This window comes from Erythrolamprus reginae, chromosome 3, assembly GCF_031021105.1.
Source record: "Erythrolamprus reginae isolate rEryReg1 chromosome 3, rEryReg1.hap1, whole genome shotgun sequence".
Lineage (NCBI taxonomy): Eukaryota > Metazoa > Chordata > Lepidosauria > Squamata > Dipsadidae > Erythrolamprus > Erythrolamprus reginae.
The window spans coordinates 203,022,877-203,048,980 of NC_091952.1; the positions used below are offsets into that span (position 1 = coordinate 203,022,877).

General features: G+C 40.2%; 1 protein-coding gene across 8 annotated transcripts in view; it reads right to left on the reverse strand.

Annotated features, from left to right (window-relative positions):
- Positions 1-21,410: 21,410 nt before the first annotated feature.
- ZNF521 (zinc finger protein 521) overlaps positions 21,411-26,104 on the reverse strand; it is a 378,383-nt gene continuing 373,689 nt past the window's right edge. For all 8 annotated transcript variants that reach the window (XM_070747664.1, XM_070747658.1, XM_070747654.1 and 5 more), the window contains one exon: positions 21,411-22,235. In XM_070747664.1, coding sequence (XP_070603765.1) covers positions 22,206-22,235 — 30 coding nt within the window. In that variant the 3' untranslated portion in view covers positions 21,411-22,205. The remainder of the gene's footprint in view (positions 22,236-26,104) is intronic.

A 26,104-nucleotide genomic window follows, 5' to 3' on the forward strand; every position in this document is an offset into this window, starting at 1 on the left:
GAACTGTACGGCTTAGGATGCTTGTCCTAACAGTGGACTCATGGAAATGCCCAGGCACCTGTTTCGCTGTCCGTTCACATTAAAGAGTTTTCATGAAGACACTGTCTTGTGTGTTATCACAAGTTATCTCTCTCCCTACTCTCCAGCTTTGCCTACCACAATATTAGCAAACTTTGCTTCTCATTTTTGTCTTTGAATACCATTGTTCATTATGTCCTTAGATAGAAGTAAAAACATCACAAACTTGTCTTATAACAGAAGATAATCTAATGGGGTTACTCAAGGCTATAATCTTTGGCATGCTTACCTCTGAGTTTTGTCCAAAGAAGAGGGACCTACTTCCAAATACAGAACTGGGGTTCAGATATCAATGTTTTTTGTCCCTGTGTTGAGCCACAAGGAGAAAGATCAGGTGTGGCTAGCACTCTGCTTTGCAATATGCCAATTTTTCACTTAGAAACAGAAGATTGACTACAGAAAAAGATCTCATGGTCCATCTAGTCTGCCCTTATACCATTTCCTGTATTTTATCTTAGGATGGATATATGTTTATCCCAGGCATGTTTAAATTCAGTTACTGTGGATTTACCAACCACGTCTGCTGGAAGTTTGTTCCAAACATCTACTACTCTTTCAGTAAAATAATATTTTCTCACGTTGCTTCTGATTTCCCCCCCAACTAACCTCAGATTGTGCCCCCTTGTTCTGTTGTATATAGTTTAAAATTTAAGTGTAATATACCGGTAGTTTAAAGTTTTTTTTTAAATGAAGTCATATTGAGCATAGATGCTGGCTAACATTAGTTGTGTACACCAGTTGTCTGTCCCAGACAAGATATAAACCAGCTTTAGGTATATGTGTAAAAACTTAGCATTAGACTGCAGTGACAGCCTGTAAAAAACAGAACAGAAAGTGAAAAGTATGGTTTAAAGCAAGTTGCAAGCAAGAGAGTAATAGAATTGACTAGTAGGAACATACATAAAAAATGGGTAGAACTTAGATTGTACCTTTGTGACCATCATCTTGGCTTTGTTGACCATACCCTGTGGATATCCCGCAGAGATACATGCATGGTGTCCTCATAAATCTAGAAAGACTTTGCAAAAATGTGCCTGTTTCTCTTTTGTTTTGGCTCTACAATTAAAAATATCCCTGTCAAGGCCAGCCATTAGACGAAGCTTGTGCCTTGCAGCTGCATCTGACAATTTAGGAGGACAATTCCCGTTAGGACTGCAGCAGGAAAGAAAAAAAAGCTTGATTCTTTCCCCAGATGTGTTCAGTTATAGCTTTTTTCTCTCCTCCTATTGCTAATTACAGTGGGCAGGGAAGCAGAATTTTCACTGGAATTGTCATCGGGAAGAAAAGAGTCTTAACATTTTATCCCTAAGCACTTGGGTCCTAAGGAAATTGGGTGCCCCACCTAAAGTTAAATGCTTAAATACTCTGACACAACACAAAGTTATGCCATTAATGTAACATGAGTTACTCTCCTAAATAGATCAGCTGGCTTGGAAAAAAAAGAAAGGCCTAGGAAACTTAAATAATCAAACGGAATCCTCACTGATCTTTAATTGTAAATAAAAATGCATCTGAAAATTGCGTTCAGTTTACCAATGGGCAAATGACTGAAAACAGTCTTGCCAACTAAACGAGTATACTTACCCCAGTCAATGACTATAAAAGCAAGACGATAGTACCTCATAAACAGAAGTGTAAATCAGCGGGAAAGCAGAGTTTCTTCTTCCTTTAAGCACTGAAATTGGCAAAGAAACAGACTAACACCAGGGAATGAAAGCAAATCCTAGTTTCTTTATAGTCCCCCAATTTGTTAAGCTTCAGTTCGGGAAAAAAAAAATCAGATGTTCAGCAGTGGATGCACAGAAGTTCTCAAACGCAGTTGTGTCTTGTGAATATTTGTGAATTGTGGCCATGGGCTTTTATCTGGGAAAAACCTATGATCCAACAGTTTTCCTAAGCAATTGTCCCAGAGCAAAATGCTCTTAATACTACCTTCTAAGTATTTTGTTGAGTAAGTTCATGTTGTCACATTTTTTGTCAATGACAAGTAATACAGATAATTTACAAGTCTCTGTAGCAGTTCAAAATCTGTTTGTAACATCTATGATCTCATGTCATCAGCTACGTTTGGAGCCTGTTATTTTGTGGATCAGCTATGAACAAAAAGATATTGAACGGGTCCAAAGACGGGCTACAAGAATGGTGGAAGGTCTTAAGCATAAAACGTATCAGGAAAGACTTAATGAACTCAATCTGTATAGTCTGGAGGACAGAAGGAAAAGGGGGGGACATGATCGAAATATTTAAATATGTTAAAGGGTTAAATATGGTTCAGGAGGGAAGTGTTTTTAATAGGAAAGTGAACACAAGAACAAGGGGACACAATCTGAAGTTAGTTGGGGGAAAGATCAAAAGCAACGTGAGAAAATATTATTCCACTGAAAGAGTAGTAGATCCTTGGAACAAAATTCCAGCAGACGTGGTTGGTAAATCCACAGTAACTGAATTTAAACATGCCTGGGATAAACATATATCCATTGTAAGATAAAACACAGGAAATAGTATAAGGGCAGACTAGATGGACCATGAGGTCTTTTTCTGCCGTCAGTCTTCTATGTTTCTATGTTTCTATGAGATGACATGTTTTCTCTCTTTAAAAAAACCCCCCAACAACGAGTGAATAGTGAGAAGTTATAGTTTCTGCTTCCTTAGAATACCAACAATTTTAATTTAAAAGATATTCCCGTGTATTTTTTTAAGGCTTTGAAGGTCAACACTAGAGCATCTTTGGAATCTGTAGGAATCAAAATGTTCTGTGAGGGGGTGCCTGAGGGAATAGGGTTCTGTGACATGACAAGTGATGTAATCATTTTGAGATCAGCTTCTTTATTCCACCTTTCAGATTTCTGCGGTATCATTTGACAGTATATATTGAAATGCCTCTGGGGATAAACTGGAGAAGGAGGTTAGTGGAAAGTCTGCCTGGGCAGACTGAAATCAACTCCCCCCCTCAATTCCATGTTGACTGAGATGCTGCAAGTGTCTGAGACTGCTGACTACTCCAAATCCTATTGGTTGGAAAGGTCAATAGAGAGGGATACAAATTGGCCAGAGCTGTGTAACCACTTCTGAGTGGTATGCAAGATTAGTGAATACAGTGTTCCCTCGATTTTCGCGGGTTCGAACTTCACGGAACGTCTATACCACGGTTTTTCAAAAATATTAATTAAAAATACTTCGTGGTTTTTTCCCCTATACCATGTTTTTCCCCGCCCGATGACGTCATATGTCTTTGTCAAACTTTTGTCTGCCTTTAAAAAACATTTTTTTAAAATAAACTTTAATAAATAAACATGGTGAGTAATAATCTAAATTGTTGCTAAGGGAATGGGAAACGGTAATTTAGGGGTTTAAAATGTTAAGGGAAGGCTTGGGATACTGTTCATAGCCAAAAATAGTGTATTTACTTCTGCATCTCTACTTCGCGGAAATTCGACTTTCACGGGCAGTCTCGGAACACATCCCCCGCAAAAATCGAGGGAACGCTGTAATAGTATTGAAGATACCTCAAAAGTCATTTAATCCACTGCTTGGTAGTGTAGGAAATCTGCTACTCTGTGCTCCTAGAGCAACTCAAGAGTAGACACTCTAGTATCTGAGAAAATTTGTTTCATGATAAATACTTTTTGACATTAGAATTTTGGCTCTAGTGTTTGTTCTGCCGGGCTCTCTGGTAGGAGCCTCCCGAAAATTCAAGGGTACAAATTTCAGACACACACACGTTTGAAAATTCAAAACAATGTTCTTTATCACAAAATTCAAAATAAACTAAGCACTCTTTTTGTATTGCAAAGAGCACTCGTCCCAAAACAACCGGGTAGTCTGTACAATTTCCCTTAAGCAGTCATTAAGTACTTAGCTAGCAGCTGTGAAGAAACTTCACACCCCTTCTTCTTCCAACGAAGTGAGACACACACACATGTTGCTCTGCTTTGGTTTCAAAGGCGTGAAAAATCAACAAAGTCCAGAAAACAGCAACACACGATTCCTGAAGAACTGCGATCAGATAATCTTCCACAAGGGCCAAACCCACATGCTGCTATTTATAGCAGCAGCCCTAATTACTGGAGCCCCACCCAAACACAGGTGGCCTGTCTTATTTCCTGTAATATGTCCTTACTTGGTCTCTTCTACGCATAATTCTGTGCTTGCGTGGGTCCAAGACGTCTTCATCCGAATCAATGGAAGATAATGGAGATTGACTGCCTGGGCTGTGTGCCAAGCCCCCCTCTTCCAAGTCACTCCCACCTTCTTCTTCGTCCGAGGAAACTAAACTCTGAATTGACTCTGTCGGCAATAACACAGGCCTATGACGTGTTGAAGTTTCCCCTGCATCCACCTCCACATTCCCTGGGGCAGGAGCTGGGCCAGAGCCAACCACAACTGTGTTAATCTCAAAAAAATCCCTTTCTTATAATTTTAATTATTTGAACGTGGTTTTAACCTCTAAGGGGGAAAAAAAAGCAAATATCATATTTCATAGATTTTGGTATTTCTATAGGGTCTCCATGATCCTCAGGATTGGCTTCAAATCATTATAGTTTGTCATTTTCCCAATTGTTCAGTTCATATTTCCATAATCTTTGTATATTTTAATCCTCTGAACTAAACATTTTGACTGTTTATCCCTTTTTTTTGGATTATTGATGACAAAGTAGATCAATATAAAGACTAATAGGAATTTTTAGGTTTGAAAACTGAAGGCCTGGCATTTCATACCTTGGAGTGGGAGAAGAATGATTTTGGAAATGTTATGTTTTATCATTACACAAAAGACTAGTCTGCTTAATGGCACTGGGAGACAACTAGTTGCATCCAGATAAATTCTGATTCTTTTCTTCCATTCACTCTTTTGATGTTGCTAGGTAAAGAGATGCAGAAATGGAATATTGTAAATTGGTCTTTTAGCTTTTATTTTGTTGCGGTATTGCAAAGTTAAAATAGCAGGCTTAAGAGGAATCCTGTAGAGTAGTGTAATCGTATGTGAGGTCCCAATAGGGTATTACTTTGTAGCATCCAGAGAGAATGGCTGTAAGAATGAAAGATGAATACCTACCCATGTATGATTTTAGACCTCACATTGGCAGCAAAAGTTGTTATTGTGTCAGTCTGCTTGCGATAAGTAGGCTAAGTAATATCAGGAAAAGGCAGACAATGAATATACATTTTGATATCTGTGAGAATCTTTTGCCTGACATTTAAAAAAAAAATCTTTTTTTCATTTAAAACATAAATGGGAAGTGAACATCAGTTGTCATCTTTCTTTCCAAGAATGCCTCTAGAGCAGGGCTGAAATGCTCCTGGTTCACTCATGCCTGTCGGTCATCAGAGAGTCAGTTGTGAAGGCAGTGAGAAGCTATGCCCACACTCCAGGACACCACCATTTGGGCTCTTTTGCCCTCTGTGCATGCGCAGAGGTTAAAATAACCCAATTGGTGGCATCTGGCGGGTGGGTGGAGCCTCATATTGCCTTCATAACCAGCTCTCTGATGACCGACAGGTACGAGCGAACTGGGAGCATTTCACCCTTGCTCTGCAGATCATCAAGAAACAAAGAAACATAGAAGACTGATGGCAGAAAAAGACCTCATGGTCCATCTAGTCTGCCCTTATACTATTTCCTGTATTTTATCTTACAATGGATATATGTTTGTCCCAGGCATGTTTAAATTCAGTTACTGTGGATTTACCAACCACGTCTGCTGGAAGTTTGTTCCAAGGATCTACTACTCTTTCAGTGGAATAATATTTTATCACGTTGCTTTTGATCTTTCCCCCAACTAACTTCAGATTGTGTCCCCTTGTTCTTGTGTTCACTTTCCTATTAAAAACGCTTCCCTCCTGAACCTTATTTAACCCTTTAACATATTTAAATGTTTCGATCATGTGCTCCCTTTTCCTTCTGTCCTCCAGACTATACAGATTGAGTTCATTAAGTCTTTCCTGATACGTTTTATGCTTAAGACCTTCCACCATTCTTGTAGCCCGTCTTTGGACCCGTTCGATTTTGTCAATATCTTTTTGTAGGCGAGGTCTCCAGAACTGAACACAGTATTCCAAATGTGGTCTCACCAGCACTCTATATAAGGGGATCACAATCTCCCTCTTCCTGCTTGTTATACCTCTAGCTATGCAGCCAAGCATCCTACTTGCTTTTCCTACTGCCCGACCACAAGGTCCTAGTGTTTTCTTACAAAACAAAGTTGATAAATGACCGCATCCTAGGATTCTTGCTGGTGATGTGCCCACTACTCAGAACATATATAATAGTAAGATTATATATCTTACAGGCGTTTCTGCGATGTAAAGAATCACACAGGCGTTTCTGTGATGTAAAGAATATCTGGAAGAACAACTTTAGGTGTCTTCTCATAAATGGTGATGAGTGATTGGCTACATCTTCCCAGGCCTAGGGAAAGAGCCTTCTTTGTGGCAGTCCCAGCCCTCTGGAATGAACTCCCTCCAGAGATACATACAGCCCCTCCCTCCTGGTCTTTCTTAAAGCTCTGAAGACTCACCTCTGCCAGCAGGCATGGAGACCTTGAGTGATGAGATTGTCTCTGGCTGATATTGTGAAGGACTGAATTGGATGAATATGTGTGACTGTACATGGGGTTTTCTAATACTTTTAGTAGTTTTGTATAATTAATTTTAAAGTAATTTAGATTTCTTTATATATATTGTTGAATTTCTAACGTTGTATGCCGGCCTGAGTCGCCTCAAGAAGGGTGGCATAGAAATCTAATTAATAAATAAATATAAATAAGATTGTTAGTGTAACATTTTAATTATGTGTATGTTAAGTTCTGCTTTTAAATCTCTTCTAATTGATAATCATTAATTGCTGAAATCAAAGGGTTGCATTCAGTATAACACTAGCAGAAAAAATACGTGGAAGAATAATTAGCACAATAACAGTAACTATTGTTATAGAATATACATTGTAAAAACACATGTGCAATAATTACAGTATCTAATATTTACCAAAGCATGAACATTTATTTACTCATAGCAACCAGAAGAAACTGCAGTCAAGTAATATCATTGAATAAGATCTTAAAGTTGCATTTCAGAATATTAAATATTTATTGTTCATAATCACAGTTGTTGCTTTTCTAATTCTTTAATCTTTCAACATGCAGGGTACTTGCAGGGGTTAATATCCTAGTCATTATAATGGATTTGAGGTATCTCATCTACAGACTGCACTGTTCTCATTAATCCCATTGTCCTCCTCTCTCTGCTCTTCAGTTGAACTAGAGAGTAGGAAAAAACTTGCATTTGAAATATATTTTCTCATGTTAAGTAGGATTTGCTTAATGTTTACAAACTCAAGAGGGATCACTTTTGTTTTGCAAATAGACTTTTAAGCCAAATCTCTGCAGAATGCTGACATCAAAAAGTTCCGTAGGTGAGAGGCATTTCAAATGTGTGATCAAAGTCAATTTTCAGTGTGGATTTAAATTTTAACATGTCTGGTTCAAACAAAGGATAAGATGTATCTAGTCGATGTACCTGGGACAACCTGGGTGAAAGCCGGGCATTATTAAAAAAAAAATTAGCAATGGCTTGACAAAAAAAATTGGGGATGCTGGAGAATTCTGGGAGTTGAAGTCCATAATTCTTAAAGTTGCCAAGGTTCTAGGACTTCAGACCCAAACATGCTGAGATCTAGTTTTAAGATGTGACACAAGACTGCGGCGTCTTTGTTTTCATAAAGTTCTTTTTGCAACTGGTCATTCCAAGCTCTGCATTGTGCTATCCTTTCATTACAAGTCTTATACAGTAAGCATCAGGGTTCCAAATAGCAACCAAAACTAAATCAGAGCCTGAGGCATAGCGCTCCTCAAAGCTCCAATTTATTAGTAGAGCCATGTTGGCACATCAGTGAGAAACCCGAATCTGAAGTCCCGTGGGTTTCTCCATCCAGTTTAAAGTTCATTCCCTTGTTTCCACACCCACAAGTTCATCACATGGCCCAGTTTGGTTCTGCCAACGTGTCCAGTCCTCCCATCAACTTCTGGGCAGGTGCTGAATGAAGGATGACCTTGAGAATCTAGCCCCTCCCAAATTCCCATGGCAATAATACATTCTACATTCTACAATAATACATTCTACAGTCTACGGAGAGGGGCAGCATACAAATCTGATTAATAAATAAATAAATAAATAATAAATATTATCCAAATCAAATGATGGCTTCGGCCTGACAATAAGTGAAATTCTTCCTGGCTAATTTTAGCCCTGTTACCTTATCTGGTCAGATCATGGAATGCTAATTTCTAGAGAAATGAGTGATGAGATTTAGCACCCTATTAAGTGTATTAAGCTTGACTTTTCAGATGGGAATAAAAGGTTTGAATTAGGAAAGTGGTCATATATTATTATTAGTTATAGCCATATCTGGATTAATCATGAGATTCAGACCAGTATTAATTGCTTTAGTGCATTCAATTTAGTTGTATGTCTTATTTACAACCATGGACAGTGAAGTACCTTTATGAAATGCTCAGTAGGAAGTGAAGTCAATTATTATTTCTTATTATTTGTTGCTGTGAAGTTACACATTCTACAATTAATGTAAGAGGTACCGTAGATCAATTATTCTCTTAAAGGGTACCTTGTGGGACACTTTTTAAACAGCCCGCTGAAAAGTTACAAAAGGATTGGGGTTTGGGTTGGAAATTAATTCCACTGGTACCAATTTTGCTTAAAAATTAGTAAGTTCGTCAAGATTCATAAGGTACAGCATTAATGATAGTCTGGGTACAAATAAGCAATCAAATCATATTAGGAACCAGTCAATATAAATTGTAAGGATGCAAACAACAAAGTTACAGTCATACAGTCATTTATGGGAGGAGATGTGTGATGGGAATGATGAGAAGATTAATAGTAGTGCAGACTTAGTAAATAGTTTGACAGTATTTTGAGGGAATTATTTGTTTAGCAGAGTAATGGCATTCAGGTAAAAACTAGTTGTCTAGTTGTCTGTGTCTAGTTGTTCCGGTGTTCAGTGCTCTATAATGTTGTTTTAAGGGTAGGGGTTGAAGCAGTTTGTGTCCAGGATATAAGGTGTACATAAATATTTTCACAGCCCTCTTTTTGATTGCAGTATACAGGTCGTCAATGGAAGGCAGGCTAGTAGCAATTGTTTTTTCTGCAGTTCTAATTATCTTTTGAAATCTGTGCCTGTCTTGTTGGGTTGCAGAACCAAACCACACAGTTATAGAGGTGAGATGACAGACTCAATAGTTTCTCTGTAGAACTGTATCAGCATCTCCTTGGGCAGTTTAAAGTTTCTGAGTTGGCACAGAAAGAACATTCTTTGTTGTGCTTTTTGGATGATGTTTTTGATATTAGGTGTCATTTTAAATCTTGTGAAATTTGAAAGTCTCTACTGTTGATACTGTGTTGTCTAGTATTGTAAGAGGTAGAAGTATGGGCAGGTTTCTCCTAAAGTCTACCACCATTTGTACAGTTTTGAGTGTATTCAGTTCCAGATTGTTCCAGTTGCACCACAAAGTTAGTTGTTCAATCTCCTATCTGTAGGTGGTTTCATCTTTGTCTTGAATGAGACCAAACACTGGTGCATCATCTGAAAACTTTAATAGCTTTCCTAGTCTTTGTTCGTGGTGTTAGGGATGACATTTTGTAGTTGTTGTTGTAGTGTGGTTGGTAGGTGTCGATGTGTTGGTATGAAATGGTCGGCTGGAAGATGAAGGGTGGTTGATAAGTGATGCTTGGTTGGAAGATGTGGGGAGGGTTGTGGGTCCTGGATTTGATGCATTCTGTGCGATAATCTATGTATAAGTTTGCTTTACCCAGGTCAAGGCCTCTCTTTAGTTCTGCCCTTAGTTCGTGGGAGCGGATGCGTTGAAGGAGTGAAAGGTCTGGTCTGGATCTAAGTTTGTTGAGACTGATGTTGTTTCTGGCTATGTGGTTAATGGACTTGATAAAAAGCTGTTTTGCAGGTTCATTTTTGCAGATAACTCTGCAGAAGCGTGGTGCCACCGAGCCATCACTGAACTTATGCTCTGGTCCATTTCTGGAAACTTCAATTATATCTTCAGGGGTGATTGATTGGAAGACAGAATGTTGTTGGCGGATAATGTTCTGTATTTTTGTTATATCAGGTTCATTGTTTTCTTCAAGGCTGAAGAGGATGGCATTATGGCATTTTTATTCACGCTCCATTGCGTCTTTAACATATTTAACATTGCATCTTTAACATATTCCCAACATATTTCTCTAAAAGGGGAAGGTTGATAAGAGTCAATCTGGGTTAGAGTTATTAATTCATGTCTACATTTCTGGACACCTTTTAACTAAAAATAATGCGTGTTACATTTTTGTTGCCTCCCAAGTCAATTCCATCTGTCCGTCCATCACCCTGGGGGGAGAATCATTGACCCCCTCAGAGAGGGTTCGCAACTTGGGCATCCTCCTCAATCCACAGCTCACATTAGAGAAACACCTTTCAGCTGTGACGAGGGGGGCGTTTGCCCAGGTTCGCCTGGTGCACCAGTTGCGACCTTATTTGGACCGAGATTCACTGCTCACAGTCATTCATGCCCTCATCACCTCGAGGCTCGACTACTGTAACGCTCTCTACATGGGGCTACCTTCGAAAAGTGTTCGGAAACTTCAGATCATGCAGAATGCAGCTGCGAGAGCAATCATGGGCTTCCCCAAATATGCCCATGTTACACCAACACTCTGCAGTCTGCATTGGTTGCCAATCAGTTTCCGGTCACAATTCAAAGTGTTGGTTATGACCTATAAAGCCCTTCATAAACAAACAAACAAACAAACAAACAAACAAACAAACAAACAAACAAACAAACAACAAACCGAACGAGATTACCTCAGGGACCGCCTTCTGCTGCACGAATCCCAGCGACCAGTTAGGTCCTGAAAAGAGTGGGTCTTTTCCGGGTCCTGTCAACCAAACAATGCCGCTTGGCGGGGCCCAGGGGAAGAGCCTTCTCTGTGGAGGCCCCAGCCCTCTGGAACCAACTCCCCCCAGAGATTAGAATTGCCCCCAGCCTCCTTGCCTTTCGTAAGCTGTTTAAAACCCACCTCTGCCGCCAGGCATGGGGGAATTGAGATACACTTTCCCCCTAGGCCTCTACAATTTTATGCATGGTAAGCCTGTATGTATGTTTGGTTTTTATAATAATGGGTTTTTAACTGTTTTTAGTATTGGATTATTGTTATGTGCTATTTTGTTGCTGTTGTTAGCCGCCCCGAGTCTGCGGAGAGGGGCGGCGTAGAAATCCAATAAATAAATAAATAAATAAATAAATAAATAAATAAATAAATAAATAAATAAATAAATAAATAGATAGATAGATAGATAGATAGATAGATAGATAGATAGATAGACAGACAAACAAACAAACAAACAAACAAACAAACAAACAAACAAACAAACATGGTTTTGTAATTCTATTGCATGATAGTTATAAAGAAGGTGGAGAGTAAGTAGCACTCATGATTCTCCTTGCATCTTTCAGCATCTTTTGATACCTTTGCTATTTTGCTGGGCTGCTTTACTCCATCCGACAGATTAAGTTGTGGAAGTAGCATTGTAGTCATTCTGCTTAGCTACATAATACTTATTTTACATTTTATATGAAGAAGTTAGGCTAGAGCAGTCATGAATTCAGAACAGGTTTATTTATTCATTTATTAGATATGTATGCTGCCCTTCTCCGAGGGTGGCATATCAAGTTGTTCTGTTATGAAGTTGATCTTCATCAAGACTTCTATTTCTTTTATGATAAAGTTGTTCAGGTGCTAATTTAATTTACAAGTGAATGCCTGGAAAAATGAAACGATTATGTATTATGGAAACCACCTTTTTCTGAGAGTGCAACCTTTACAGATGGATTTGCACTCCCCGTGAAAGTTAACTTGGATCAATTCTTGATCTAGCCTTGTCACTTGTGATTTAAATAAATTAAATAGGGACGTCTCTTTTCAGTTTTGTCTGGTCCACTTGCTAAGAACAGCCTATCCATAATGAGATATACTGTGGTAATTTTCTAGTTGTTTATTGTAATGAGTAGTATATGAGGCAATCCTTAATATTACCATATTTTGGTGTATAAGACACACCAGTATATAAGACCCAAATTTTAGAGAAGGAAAACAAAGAAAAATGTATTCTAAACCAAATGATGTAGTATTATATTGTTTAATAAAATACCAATGTAGCAGAATACTTTTTAAAACCATGTACACTTTTTACAAACTTCAAACTTGACAGCTTCAAGACTTGTGGACTTCAACTCCCAGAATTCCTCCACCAGTCATGCTATCTTAGGAATCGGATTGAAGTCCAAAAGCCTTAAACTTGCCAGGTTTGAAGACCAAAGTCAAGTTTCACCCAAACCCAACTTATTTGACCCCTATGACAATCATTAAGTGATGTACCTCATGATTCTTGACAGGTTTCCCAGGTTCGCCTGGTGCACCAGTTGCGGCCCTATCTGGACCGGGACTCATTACTCACAGTCACTCATGCCCTCATCACCTCGAGGTTCGACTACTGTAATGCTCTCTACATGGGGCTACCTTTGAAAAGTGTTCAGAAACTTCAGATCGTGCAGAATGCAGCTGCGAGAGCAGTCATGGGCTTACCTAGGTATGCCCATGTTTCACCAACACTCCGCAGTCTGCATTGGTTGCTGATCAACTTCCGGTCACAATTCAAAGTGTTGGTTATGACCTTTAAAGCCCTGCATGGCACTGGACCAGAATATCTCCGAGACCGCCTGCTGCCGCACGAATCCCAGCGACCGATTAGGTCCCACAGAGTGGGCCTACTCCGGGGCCTGTCAACTAAACAATGTCAGTTGGCGGGCCCCAGGGGAAGAGCCTTCTCTGTGGCGGCCCCGGCCCTCTGGAATCAACTCCCCCCCGGAGATTAGAACTGCCCCTACTCTCCTTGCCTTTCGTAAACTCCTTAAGACCCACTTCTGTCATCAGGCATGGGGGAACTGAAACATCTCCCCCGGGCAGATACAATTTATGAATGGTATGTTTGTATGTATGTGTGTTTAGAATATGGGGTCTTTTAAATATTTTTAAACAGTAATTTAGATTTGTTGTAGATTGTTTTTTCACTTGTTGTGAGCCGCCCCGAGTCTGTGGAGAGGGGCGGCATACAAATCTAAATAATAAATAAATAAAAATAAATAAAGTGTATCTTTTCTTTTATGTACACTGAGAGCATATGCACCAAAGGCAAAATCATACTTGGCCAATAAAGAATTATATTCTACTCTACTCTATTCTATTCTGAAACCCTGTGTAAAGCCTTGGATGATCTTGAAAAAGGTAAACAGGGTTAGATGGGAATCTGCTGTTTACCTGGAAGGGAGGCTACAGGGGGAGACTCTAAATATAGACCCCCACTGGGAAATAACACATAGGCCAGAAGAAGATAATGAAAAAATCCCCAATTTCTCCATTGTTTCCAAGAAAATAAACTAAACCCGTCCATGTGATCTTCCTAGAAGTGGTGCCCCATTTTGAAGCCTTGTCTGCTTTCAACCACAGGCATTCCCAGGCACGAGTCATTTCATTTCACATGTTTTCTTTGACCGAATTCATGGAAAATGCTTCATTTGAACTAGCTGAAACCCACTGCAATTCTCCCATATCCCCTATGCCTTCGGATCCCAGTCCACCCTCAATAATTGGGGGCCGTAGGAAAAAACCACCCCGAGGAAAGCCTAGCGACCTTTTGGCAGAAGTGGGCAAAACATGGAAATGTATCTCCCCGGGATTCCCTCTCCAACTCTCCTAAGGCTGCTGGGCTTACCATTCCCAACCAGGCTCGGCCCGCCTTTCCCCTCCGCTCCCTCACCTGCATGTGTATGTGCGAGAGAGAGAGAGCACCGGAGGGGTGCAATTACCCGGACACAAGTGGCTTCTGCACCAGTTTCAAAGCCTCCTGCATGACTGATTCTCTGTCTGGGAGCCCTGTCTCCTTCCTCTCGCCCCCTGTGCCCCCCATTTCAGTCTGCACTCCAAAGGCACTTTCCCACCCATTTAGGACCCAGAGCTCTTCTCTCGGGGTTGGGAGAAGGGAGCAGTAAGTGTCAGGGTTCCAAATAGCAACCAAAACTAAATCAGAGCCGAAGGCATAGTGCTCCTCAAAGTTCCAATTTATTAGCAGAGCCATGTTGACACATCAGTGAGAAACCCGAATCTGAAGTCCCGTGGGTTTCTCCATTCAGTTTAAAGTTCATTCCCTTGTTTCCACACCCACAAGTTCATCACATGGCCCAGTTTGGTTCTGCCAACGTGTCCAGTCCTCCCATCAACTTCTGGGCAGGTGCTGAATGAAGGATGACCTTGAGAATCTAGCCCCTCCCAAATTCCCATGGCAATAATACATTCTACATTCTAATATCCAAATCAAACGATGGCTTCGGTCTGACAATAAGTGAAATTCTTCCTGGCTAATTTTTTGGCAGAAGTGGGCAAAACATGGAAATGTATCTCCCCGGGATTCCCTCTCCAACTCTCCTAAGGCTGCTGGGCTTACCATTCCCAACCAGGCTCGGCCCGCCTTTCCCCTCTGCTCCCTCACCTGCATGTGTATGTGTGTGTGAGAGAGAGAGCACCGGAAGGGTGCAATTACCCGGACACAAGTGGCTTCTGCACCAGTTTCAAAGCCTCCTGCATGACTGATTCTCTGTCTAGGAGCCCTGTCTCCTTCCCCTCGCCCCCTGTGCCCCCCGTTTCAGTCTGCACTCCAAAGGCACTTTCCCCCCCATTTAGGACCCAGCACTTTTCTCTCGGGGTTGAGAGAAGGGAGCCATAAGTGCTGCCTTCAAGCTCCGCGCAGGGCAGCCACAGCTTGCTCACCCAAGCGGCTTTTCAGACTTTTGGAGGAGAGGACACCAGCTTCCAAAATCATGAGCTTCCCTCCCCACGAAGCTGAAAAGGGTGGCGGTCATCATCATCATCCTCTCTCGGCCCCTGCCACACCTTGCTCATCCAAGCCGCTTTTCAGCCTTTTGGAGGAAAGGGCGGCAGCATTGGGTGCAGGTACTTTCTTGGCTGGAGGCCGGCGGCTTGATGCTGACTGCCGCCCAAGTCCCCCCATCCAATGCAATGTTCAGTGTAGCCTGGGATTTCCAGCTGAGAAAGGCTACCGTTGCTGAATTCCACCCTTTTTGGCTTTGCGGGATGGGAAGCTCGCGAATTCCGAAGCTGGCGCCCACTCCTTGGAAAGGCTGAAAAGTGGCTTGGGCGAGCGAGCTGTGGCAGCGGCTGGGAGAGGCGGCAGCTGCTGACTGCCACACTTTTCAGCTTCACAGGGAGGGAAGCTTACGAATTCCAAAACTGGTGCCCTCTCCTACGAATGCCCGACGCCCTGCCCATCCCCGAGCCGAGCCGCAGTCTCCAGACAAGAAAGACTGCCACTACCGCTGCTAATCACCACCCAACTCCCCCCACCCCATGAAACGTTCGGTGTATAAGACACACCCAGTTTTTGACACACTTTTTTGTGTGAAAAAGGTGTGTCTTATACACTGGAAAATACGGTAATTATGGTTAAATGGTATTAAATGTTACTTGATTCTAGTAGACATGGCTGAAAGGGAATCATGTTTCTTATTTTATATTTATTGCTTCTTAAATTGTGCTGTTTTGTTTTAGTGTATTTTGTTTTGCATGTCACTCTCTTTTCTTTTGCATCAAAGATGGCTTAAAGATAATGCTGATTACTATGCCTGTGTAATGGACTCCCCATGGAATTCCATGTTCTGTGCCACCCACTCTTACATGCAAATTTCCTGTAGCATGAGGCATACAAAGCATGACAAGTTCTCACTCATGTTTCAAAGCACACACACTCTTTTTTTCAGAGCTATTTGTTATTGTCTCCACCATCACAAGTTTAAAAAAGGAAAGTTAATTAAATATGGAACAAGACTGAGCAACATCTTTTAAACCATCATGTCATTAGAATTGGATTCCTCTGAGAGCTGCTTAAAAGGGGTTTGAGAACAATGACTGTTCAATCAGATATTTATGGGCATAGTTATGTAAACACACTCTTTATTGTCTATGTATATTTAATATAATTATCAGTTTTGTACTCAGACTCTCTGGAGACGCAACAATCAGTGTTGCTTTGAAAATGTCAGCAGAAAAGACAATTATTAGGCTTGCAAATATTCATAAATTATATTTTAAAATCCTGTAAAAATGTGTCCTATGCAACAGAGTTCTTTGCAGTAACTGAATAATTACTATATTTCTTTGATTAAAATTCATATTGAGCAAAACTTGAGAGATGTAGGAGATTGCAGATCATAGCAAATGAGATCAGAAGCATTCTGGACAAATGAAAAATTGCTATAAAAAGGGATAATTTGACTACTATTATGTGTAGGGATACAAGACTGAAATTTTGATTCTGTGAAACACATAAATGGACACCTGTTATTCTTTCATTTACTTGTGTTGCAGTGTAATGATTATTTTAAGGCAGTGCCAAATAGATTTAATTGATCTTAAGCAAACTTATCTGGGAATTCAACACGGTGAACTTCAAACCCTCTGATATGAAGTTTTGAATTTGCTCAACATTTGGCCTCAAACTATGTAGTAATTTTGCACCAAATCCTTGATTATCCAACTATTTCGGATGGAATAAAATTATGCAGACATACTGAAATGACTGAAGGCTTGGGCTTAGGAATACACACACATGAGCTTTGTGATCAGAAATTGACTAAATTTGTTGTCCTGTTGGAAATATTTTTCCTTGGTGACATTGTTAGCCTATATAAATTGAGTCTTGTTTAAATTCCACTTCAATTGAAGCTTTAGATCATGTTTAGAAATAATATTATGTCCTTTAGGAGTGGAAAAAAATAAAATACCTGATTCTGTCCTTGCCTTCAACTCTAGAGGCACGTTGCAAAGGAAAGTGAAACTTTGCAAAGTGAACATTTTATTTTCCAGAATTGCAAAATGGCCCTTTGATTGTCAATTGATCTATAGTGTATGGACAAATGCACTAAATAGAAGTAATGATATAGTCCTGTCCATGCAGCCGGAAGTGTGCTATGAAAACATGTCTATTACCAAAGGCACTCTGCTCGCTCACTGTGGCAACAAATATTCTGTTTTCATACCAAGTTATTTCTAATTGTCACCAATTATGATTCATTTGCTTTTATGTGTCTTGCCTGTCACAATATTAACATTGCAAAGGCTCCCCCTTTGCGGGCTATGAAAATCTGTTGTGACATCTAAATAACGAAAGATTCAATCAAGGGATAAATTAATTGTTAATTTTGTTATAAATAGAAAGGGTATCTTGGCATATAAAGAACAGCTCTTTCTTCTTTCTGAAGGATAGTGTTTAAATGAGTAAGAATAAAAGATAGGTGCGTTTGCCATATCAGAATTACAGCTCAATTCCAACCTGCATTAGATACTTGTCTTTTCCAACTATTTATCTTTACTATCTAGCTATAGCTATTATCTAATAAAGCCCTGCCTGATCTCACCTGGTCTTACTCTTAAATAGCAAGGAGTTTTATGGCACCTTGAAGACCAATAAATTTATTATGGCACCATCTTTAAAGTGCCACAAGGCTCTTGGTTGATTTTTCTACAAAGGATTAATAAGGCTGACCCACTGGGGATACCCTACTGCTATTTGACAGAGTTGGGAAAGATTGTCTAGATTGTCTGGTGTGAATACTTTCATGTTTGTTTTTCCAGCATTACAATTCATTGTGGTTTAAGCAGATTTGTTCTTTTCATAATTGGAGCATCTCATCCTTTCAGTCTAGAGCAGTGATGGCGAACCTTTTTTTCCTCGGGTGCCAAAAGAATGTGGTTGCATGCTGTTGCACATGCACGAGTGCCCACGCCCATAATTCAATGCCTGGGAAGGGCGAAACAGCTTCCCCCACCCAGAGGTCCTCTGGAGGCCGAAAATGGCGTTTCCCAACCTCTGGTGGGCCCAGTAGGCTTATATTTTGCTCTCCCCAGGCTCCAAAGACTTCCTTGGAACTGGGAGAGGGTAAAAGCGCCTTCCCCCATCCCCTGGAGGCTCTCTGGAAGCCAAAAACATCCTTCCAGAGCCTCTGTGCAAGCCAAAAATCAGCTGGCCGGCACACACATGCATGTTGGAGCTGAGCTAAGGCAATAGCTCACGTGCCAGCAGATATGGCTCTGGGTGCCACCTGTGGCACCCATGCCATAGGTTTGCCATCACTGCTCTAGACAATGAATGCATAGCTGCAATAGCTTACATATTTCTCTTCAGAAGCTCTGAGGAGGCTTCAACATCTGACAATCAATTGACAGCTATATTCAAATTTGGCTGTTGTGACACATATTCCTCCAATCTTCCATCACAGGACAATAGGTGATGGCAAATAGTTGGCATTTTCTGCATCTTTCTGTTGCCATCTAGAGGTTTCCAAATGTTTTGGGACTATCCTCCTTCAAAATTGTTGCATGTTGAAGCCTTATATTTTCCCTGAGTATTCCCAATAAAGGTGGTTGCGACTTGATTGAATCCTGTCATGCATCTCTTCCATTTCCCTTTGTCTCATTTCTGCTGTGATGTGATGATCCATTTCTCCTCTCATTATTGTGGCTTGCTTTAGCTTGGGTGACCCACTGGGAAGGACTATGTATTAGATACTCAATGTATTCATACAGAATCTCTATCCTTTTTTCTCCTTTTTCAGTAAGACGAGACCCCGTTCAGAGTAAATACTCTGATGAGCCGCCATGGAAAACTCAAATCTCACTGGGAAGTTTGAATGTCTTTTATAATCTATTTAAACAGCTTTTTAGGGCACCGTCAAAAATTGGCAACTAATGAGAAAAGAAAGTCAATTCAGGCATTTGTACTTCACAATTTGCTCTTCAAATCAAAAGTTGAGTAAGACCAAGAAATTTTTGTTCCTTCTCTGAATGGAAAACTTAAAACAATACATAAAATATAACCGTGTCTTCGCATTTTCTGACACTGTTTACTATATTGCTATATTTGCATAACTAGATATTCAACACTCTTGTATGTTTTGCAAGCTGTCATGACATAAGAAGCAAGTAATATGCTGTGTTTTGCTTGCTAACATATTTTTGACATATTTTTGCTTTTGATTATAACATTGCATTTTTCCCAGCTACCATCTGTCTCAACTCAGTGGCACAAACACAGTAGGGCGTAATAATTTTAACATACTTGAACTTGATGAAAAACATGCTATTTGCAGTTTTAACCAATATGTTACGGTTTCACACATGAAGACTGAAATAAACGCCTGCACTTTTTTTTGTTTTAATAAAGAGGTATCTGTCATGAAGAATGAATATTCAATCCAAATTGGCAGAGACAATTACTACTTTAATGGAATTAAAACTGGGATGGGGTTTATTATAAATAGAATCTGGCATTGGACTGACTGTGTAAGTACAGTTGCTTGTGTTTATCCTTTTGTCAGCAGAAATAAGATTCTTTATTAAATATGGCCTTTTATTTTCTTTTTGTACTTGGCAACATATGCATAAAAATCTCCAGGCTGGAGAGAGAAATATGACACATTTTTCCTTGAAATCCCTGGCAAGCAAAGATTTTTTTAAAAGTGTTCTTCCAGCTCTCCCATCTGTGGAGACTTGGAATGTAACACTCGGCAAACTAGAAATCTCACTTGAAATCTGCCCTGGCAGGAAAAGACAAGCAATTCCAGCCCTTTGTGATATTCCATTGCTCTAATCATTGCACAAGTGTTCAGCGGTATATCACAACTCTAATATGGAAATTGGGTTGGGAATGAATGTTCATATGAGCACATTTCTGGACAAAAGAAAAACGAGGAGGCCCCAGTGGCACAGCTTCCCTTTGCTCCTACTTTGGGACCAACAGGTTAATTCAGTTCTCAACAACCTTTCTCTGTTAAAACCGAGCGATCTCCTAGAGGAAATAACAGGCTGGGCTGTTTACTGAAGCACTTTTTCTGGTCATGTCCTCTACTGCCATCTCCGTCAGCATTGAGGACAAGGGACTTGCAAGCAGAGAAACCTATGTCAGTGCTGTGGCTGGAATTTAACAAGGTTACCACCTGGAGATGAAAAGACAAGGGATCCCTTCCATAATCACGTATCATTTTAATAGTGTTTGAGAGACTTAAATATTTTTAAATGCAAAGATTTAGAAAAAGGATAGGTGAAAGGGTGAGGTTCCGAACACATTTAGTGATAGTAAATCCAGCAAACTCAACAGGCTTTCTATTTCGGAAAAATACACTTGACATTGTACTATAAAACCAAATACAGGTAGATAAGACTTGATTTAAAACCTGGTAGTCTGCACATCATTGAGGGGCTGAATGCTTGCAAGCCAGATCACTCACTCACTAACTCTACGTTAAGACCTTGTACAGTGGTACCTCATCATACGAACTTAATTGGTTCCAGGAGGAGGTTCGTAAGGTGAAAAGTTCGTAAGATGAAACAATGTTTCCCATAGGAATCAATGTAAAAGCAAATAATGCGTGCAAATCCTTCAGGAAAATCCCAAACTTTAGAAGGGACGCGAACAGAGGGCAGGGAGGAGCAGCTAAAGGGGGTGGGTGGAAGAAGCAAGGCTAGGCTGAAGGGTGAGTGGGAAGGAAGAAAGGCAAGGGGGACGCCCCTCCCTTTTCTTTCTTCAAAAGACACCATTTCAGTGCCTTTGCAAGCACGTTGTTCTCTGCAAAATCTTTCCTCCAAGCTGCCCCTCCCTTTTCTTTCTTCAAAAGACACCGTTTCAGTGCCTTTGCAAGCATGCAAAATCTTTACTCCTCCAAGCTGCCCCTCCCTTTTCTTTCTTAAAAAGACACCGTTTCAGTGCCTTTGCAAGCATGCAAAATCTTTCCTCCTCCAAGCCGCCCCTCCCTTTCTTCAAAAAAGGGGAAAAAAAGAAACCCCTTCATCCCAGCAGCAGCTGCTTGGGTTCGTAAGGTGAAAATAGTTCGGAAGAAGAGGCAAAAAAATCTTAAACACCGGGTTCGTATCTTGAAAAGTTTGTTAGAAGAGGCGTTCGTAAGATGAGGTACCACTGTATTTCTTAAAAAAAAAAAGTTACATATGGTAAAAGAATATACAGTTAACATATCTAAAATAATAAGGTATCAATTGAAGTACATCAATTAGAATACATTTATCCATGCATGTGTGATACGTGAATGTGTGAGGTTGACAATGAAAGTTATGAGAACACAATTCATTTGCAAAGGGGAACTTTTAAAAGTAAATAAAATAATCTGGGACAAAAGAAAAGATACGTATTATGTAATGGTAAACTGAATTTATTTCTTCTTGGAAAACCATTCCAGTAATCTCCAGGTTCAGACTGCAGAGTAAACATTAATAACAGTAACATACAGGTTAGGTTCAACTGATTCAAAAATTTGGCCATGTGACATCATTAAGGAAAAGTCTGGAACACTCAAAAGCTTCAAATGGTATCCAGGAAAAAAAAGTTTCTTTTGACAATCTACATAACAACTATTGCATATATGGTAATGCTATTTGTCATATCGCAAGGCTTACAAATATATACAGGCCATATTCAGCTGGAGTCCTGCTTGGAGAGTCTTCTTCTTCTTCTTCTTGTTCCTCTTCTTCGGCACTAAAAATATTCTTGGATTCATCCTTTGAATACCAAAAGACAGAGGTTGTAGACATAAGCTTGAACAAAAGGAAGGCCAAAAGGTTTGTACTGTATCACCACTTTTTTTTGTTTTTCCTTAAGCCATATGTCCATTTTATATGTTGTTGGTATTATAATTATTCTCTTAGTCCGGCTTGAATAGGGCCCAAGTCCACTTGTCTTTATAAGACCATTTTAGTATCAGACAACATAATACATGTGCAACACTTTATATACAGGAAGTCTCTCCGGTGCTCAAAAGTTCAAACACATGAACATCCAACAGTTTCCATAATACAGGTTTTATGGTACAATACAATGTTTCTGAATAATATATATTAACAATGAGAGTCTCGTGCAAAGAGTAAAACATGTTCCCTTTTTTTTTCCGTCCTGCAAAGATTCCTCTTCTGAAGAACTGGGCCTTGCACTAACTGCTATGTTGGGTCATCGTATGGTTCTGTGAAGAAAGAAGAAGGAAAGGGAAAGGAAAATCAATCACTAGGCTGAAATATAGCAGGAATGCTACAGAAAGATCACATTAATTGTAAGATAGTTAAAAACCATGTTAATGGTATGTCTTGTGCAAAATACCAAGCAAGTTTTATAAAAAATGTACATATGTATCTACACTGTAGGCCTATACATGACTAAGTACCCGTATATAAATTTAACCCATTATACCACATTCAGTATAGCTAATGTTTTAATCTGTGTATGTTGTCCAGAGTCATTGTCATGGATTGGGAAGCTGCATACAACATAGAAATAAATAACTGTATTTCTAAAAGCAGTCAATAAACCATGACTACAATCCTAGGTTCATTTATTAGGAATTATTATTATTATTATTATCAATTTATCAATTTATTATATTTGTATGCCGCCCCTCTCCGAAGACTCGGGGCGGCTCACAACAACAATAAAAACAGTATAACAATGGAACAAATCTAATAATAAAATTACATTAAAAACCCCCAACAATTTAAAAACCATACAACACATACATACCAAACATAAAATATAAGAAAGCCTGGGGGAGATGTCTTAATTCCCCCATGCATGGCGATATAGGTGGGTCTTGAGTAACTTGCGAAAGACAAGGAGGGTGGGGGCCGTTCTAATCTCCGGGGGGAGTTGATTCCAGAGGGCCGGGGCCTCCACAAAGAAGGCTCTTCCCATGGGGCCCGCCAAATGACATTGTTTGGTCGACGGGACCCGGAGAAGGCCAACTCTGTGGGACCTTATCGGCCGCTGGGATTCGTGTGGTAGAAGGCGGTTCCGGAGGTATTCTAGTCCAATGCCATGAAGGGCTTTAAAGGTCATTACCAACACTTTGAATTGTGCCCGGAAACCGATCGGCAGCCAGTGCAGGCCACGGAGTGTTGTAGAAACGTGGGCGAATCTAGGAAGCCCTACGATAGCTCTCGTGGCCGCATTCTGCATGATCTGAGTTTCCGAACACTTTTCAAAGGTAGCCCCATGTAGAGAGTGTTGCAGTATTATTATTTATTAGATTTGTATGCCACCCCTCTCCGTAGACTTGGGGCGGCTTACAGCAATGATAAAAAGAGTATATAATGACAAATCTAATAGTTAGAATCTAAAATAACAATAATACATTTAAAAAGTCTAACCCCCCCCCCCAAGAAACTCCAGTATATGAAAACATACATACGGTCACATCATACACAAAAAACTACATAGGCAGGGGGAGATGTTTCAATTGCCCCACGCTTAATGACAGAGGTGGGTTTTAAGGAGTTTACGAAAGGCAAGGAGGGTGGGGACAGTTCTAATCTATGGAGGGAGTTGATTCCAGAGGGTCGGAGCCACCACAGAGAAGGCTCTTCCCCTAGGTCCCACCAAACGACATTGTTTAGTTGACGGGACCCGGAGGAGACCAACTCTGTGGGACCTAACCGGTCGCTGGGATTCATACGGCGGAAGGCGGTCTCGTAGATACCCTGGTCCGGTGCCATGAAGGGCTTTATAGGTGATGACCAACACTTTGAATTGTGACCGGAAACTGATCAGCAACCAATACAGACTGCGGAGTGTTGGAGTAACATGGGCATATTTGGGAAAGCCCCTTTATATCCCATCATGGCAGAAAATTCTAAGAAAATACTAAACTACATAATGTACTAGGCAATACAAGGCTTCTGGCCAGTAGCCTAAGAGAAAAAAAATATTCAACACAGTTAAAAATGAAATATTCCATCATTTATTTGATGTCACCTGTACAGTATATTTTCTACATTAATTCATTTCAAAACGATAGTGAAAAAGCAGTGATGGAATAAGGCCTTAAAAACGCAGCTATTATATTTAATACTTGCCGATTTTAAATTCGGACAATTTAGAAATTAGAAAATCAAGCCTGATCCAACTTACCTGTTGAGATCTAATAGGTATTATGAAAAGTTAATATGCGAACTGTGTCATATGGCTTTATGGAAACATGACACAATAGTATTGTCCTTGCAATTTGTGCAATAAAGCACAATTATATGCAAGAAGACACTCTTTTGGGTATTTAGACTGTTTATAAGCAAACTTTGTGCTTGTTGCAGGGGAGATCATCCATGTGATAAAACTCATTCTGTGGCTTTATATCATAGGTATGTTTGATTAGGGCAGATTCCATAATCAGATTTATTTAAATACTGAAATATCCCAGCTCTGATGCATAAGATCTAGAACTTTAAAATATGCATATTTCAGTGTGGCTGGAATCATATTAGAAGATGCACTTCCAAAGGAAATATCATCAATTTAAAGCTTCTGCTTCAATGCAATATCCAGATGATCATATGCTGTGTACCAAGTGCCAAATTAGAGATGAAATATGATTTTTAAAAGACAAATAAGGAACATGACTGAAGTGAATGCCTCAACTGCAATGCCATGTAAACTTCTGTTTGACTGGAGTGGTCCCACAGAGTGGGCCTTCTCTGGGTCCCGTCAACAAAACAATGTCATTTGGCGGGGTCCAGGGGAAAGACCTTCTCTGTGGCGGCCCCGGCCCTCTGGAACCAACTCCCCCCGGAGATTAGAATTGCCCCCACCCTCCTTGCCTTTCGTAAGCTCCTTAAAACCCACCTCTGCCGTCAGGCATGGGGGAACTGAGATATTCTTTCCCCCTAGGCCTTTACAATTTCTGCATGTTATGTTTGTTTGTAGGGATGTTTGGTTTTACAATAAGGGTTTTTTAGTTGTTTTAGTATTGGATTTATATTATGTTTTTTATTACTGTTGTTAGCCGCCCCGAGTCTACGGAGAGGGGCGGCATACAAATCCAATTAATAATAATAATAATAATAATAATAATAATAATAATAATAATAATAATATGTCAATCTGGTGGCCCATGGGCCCAATGCGTCATGCGCAGGCCACACCCACCCCAACACTGCGAATGGAAAAAAAATCACAAAAGTCACATGACAGCAACATGATGCTGCAAGTTTGACACCCGTGGCATATGCCATACACATGACAAAATGTGTGCCTGTAGGAGTCTTCACCTTTGCGTAATCCTGATTTACCAAGAGTAATTTGGACTAGGGATTCTTTGGCAAAGCAATGTGATCCTAAATTGTGACGTTACCTAGCTGCACTGACTAACAACGGTAGCTCTGGCAATTCTTGTTAAAGTTGTTAAATGAATTCTGCACAGTCACAGCATCTCAAGGTCAAGTGATCACCATTTGCAACCGTCTGCTGGCTTCCCTATGAATTCTGCTTTTTGGAAGCCAGCAGCAAAGGTCCCAAATAGCAATCTTATAACCTCGGGATGCTGCAATATAGTTAACTATTATTCCAGTTATCAACTGCTAATCAAATAACTGTGCTCTCTCTCTCTGTCTCTGTCTGTCTTTCTGTTTGTTTGTGTGTGTGTGTGTGTGTGACAGAGATGGGTTCCTACGGTCTTTGGAACTGTTAGTGAACAAGTGGTGACATCATAGAGCTGGTTCTGTTGGTGCCAGTTCGTGGGTGCTGCCATCTTGTTTTTGGCTTCTGCGCATGTGCAGAAGCTAATTTTTGTTTCTGTGCATGCGCAGAAGCTGAGTTTTTGGCACAGTGCATGCACAGCTACGGGAGGGAGGAAGTGGAGGAAGCAAACAGGCATTAGAACCCACCCCTGGTGTGTGAGTATGTGTATGTATCTATACAGAGGACATCAAAACTGCAGGTACTTTTTATGGTTCCATTTTCCAATTGTCTATTAAAATAGGCAAATTCTAGTAATATCTGAAAGGGTGGAAGGTAAACAAATGAACAAGGAAAGGAAAGGAGTTGATGCATTGTCTTTTAGAGTGGGAA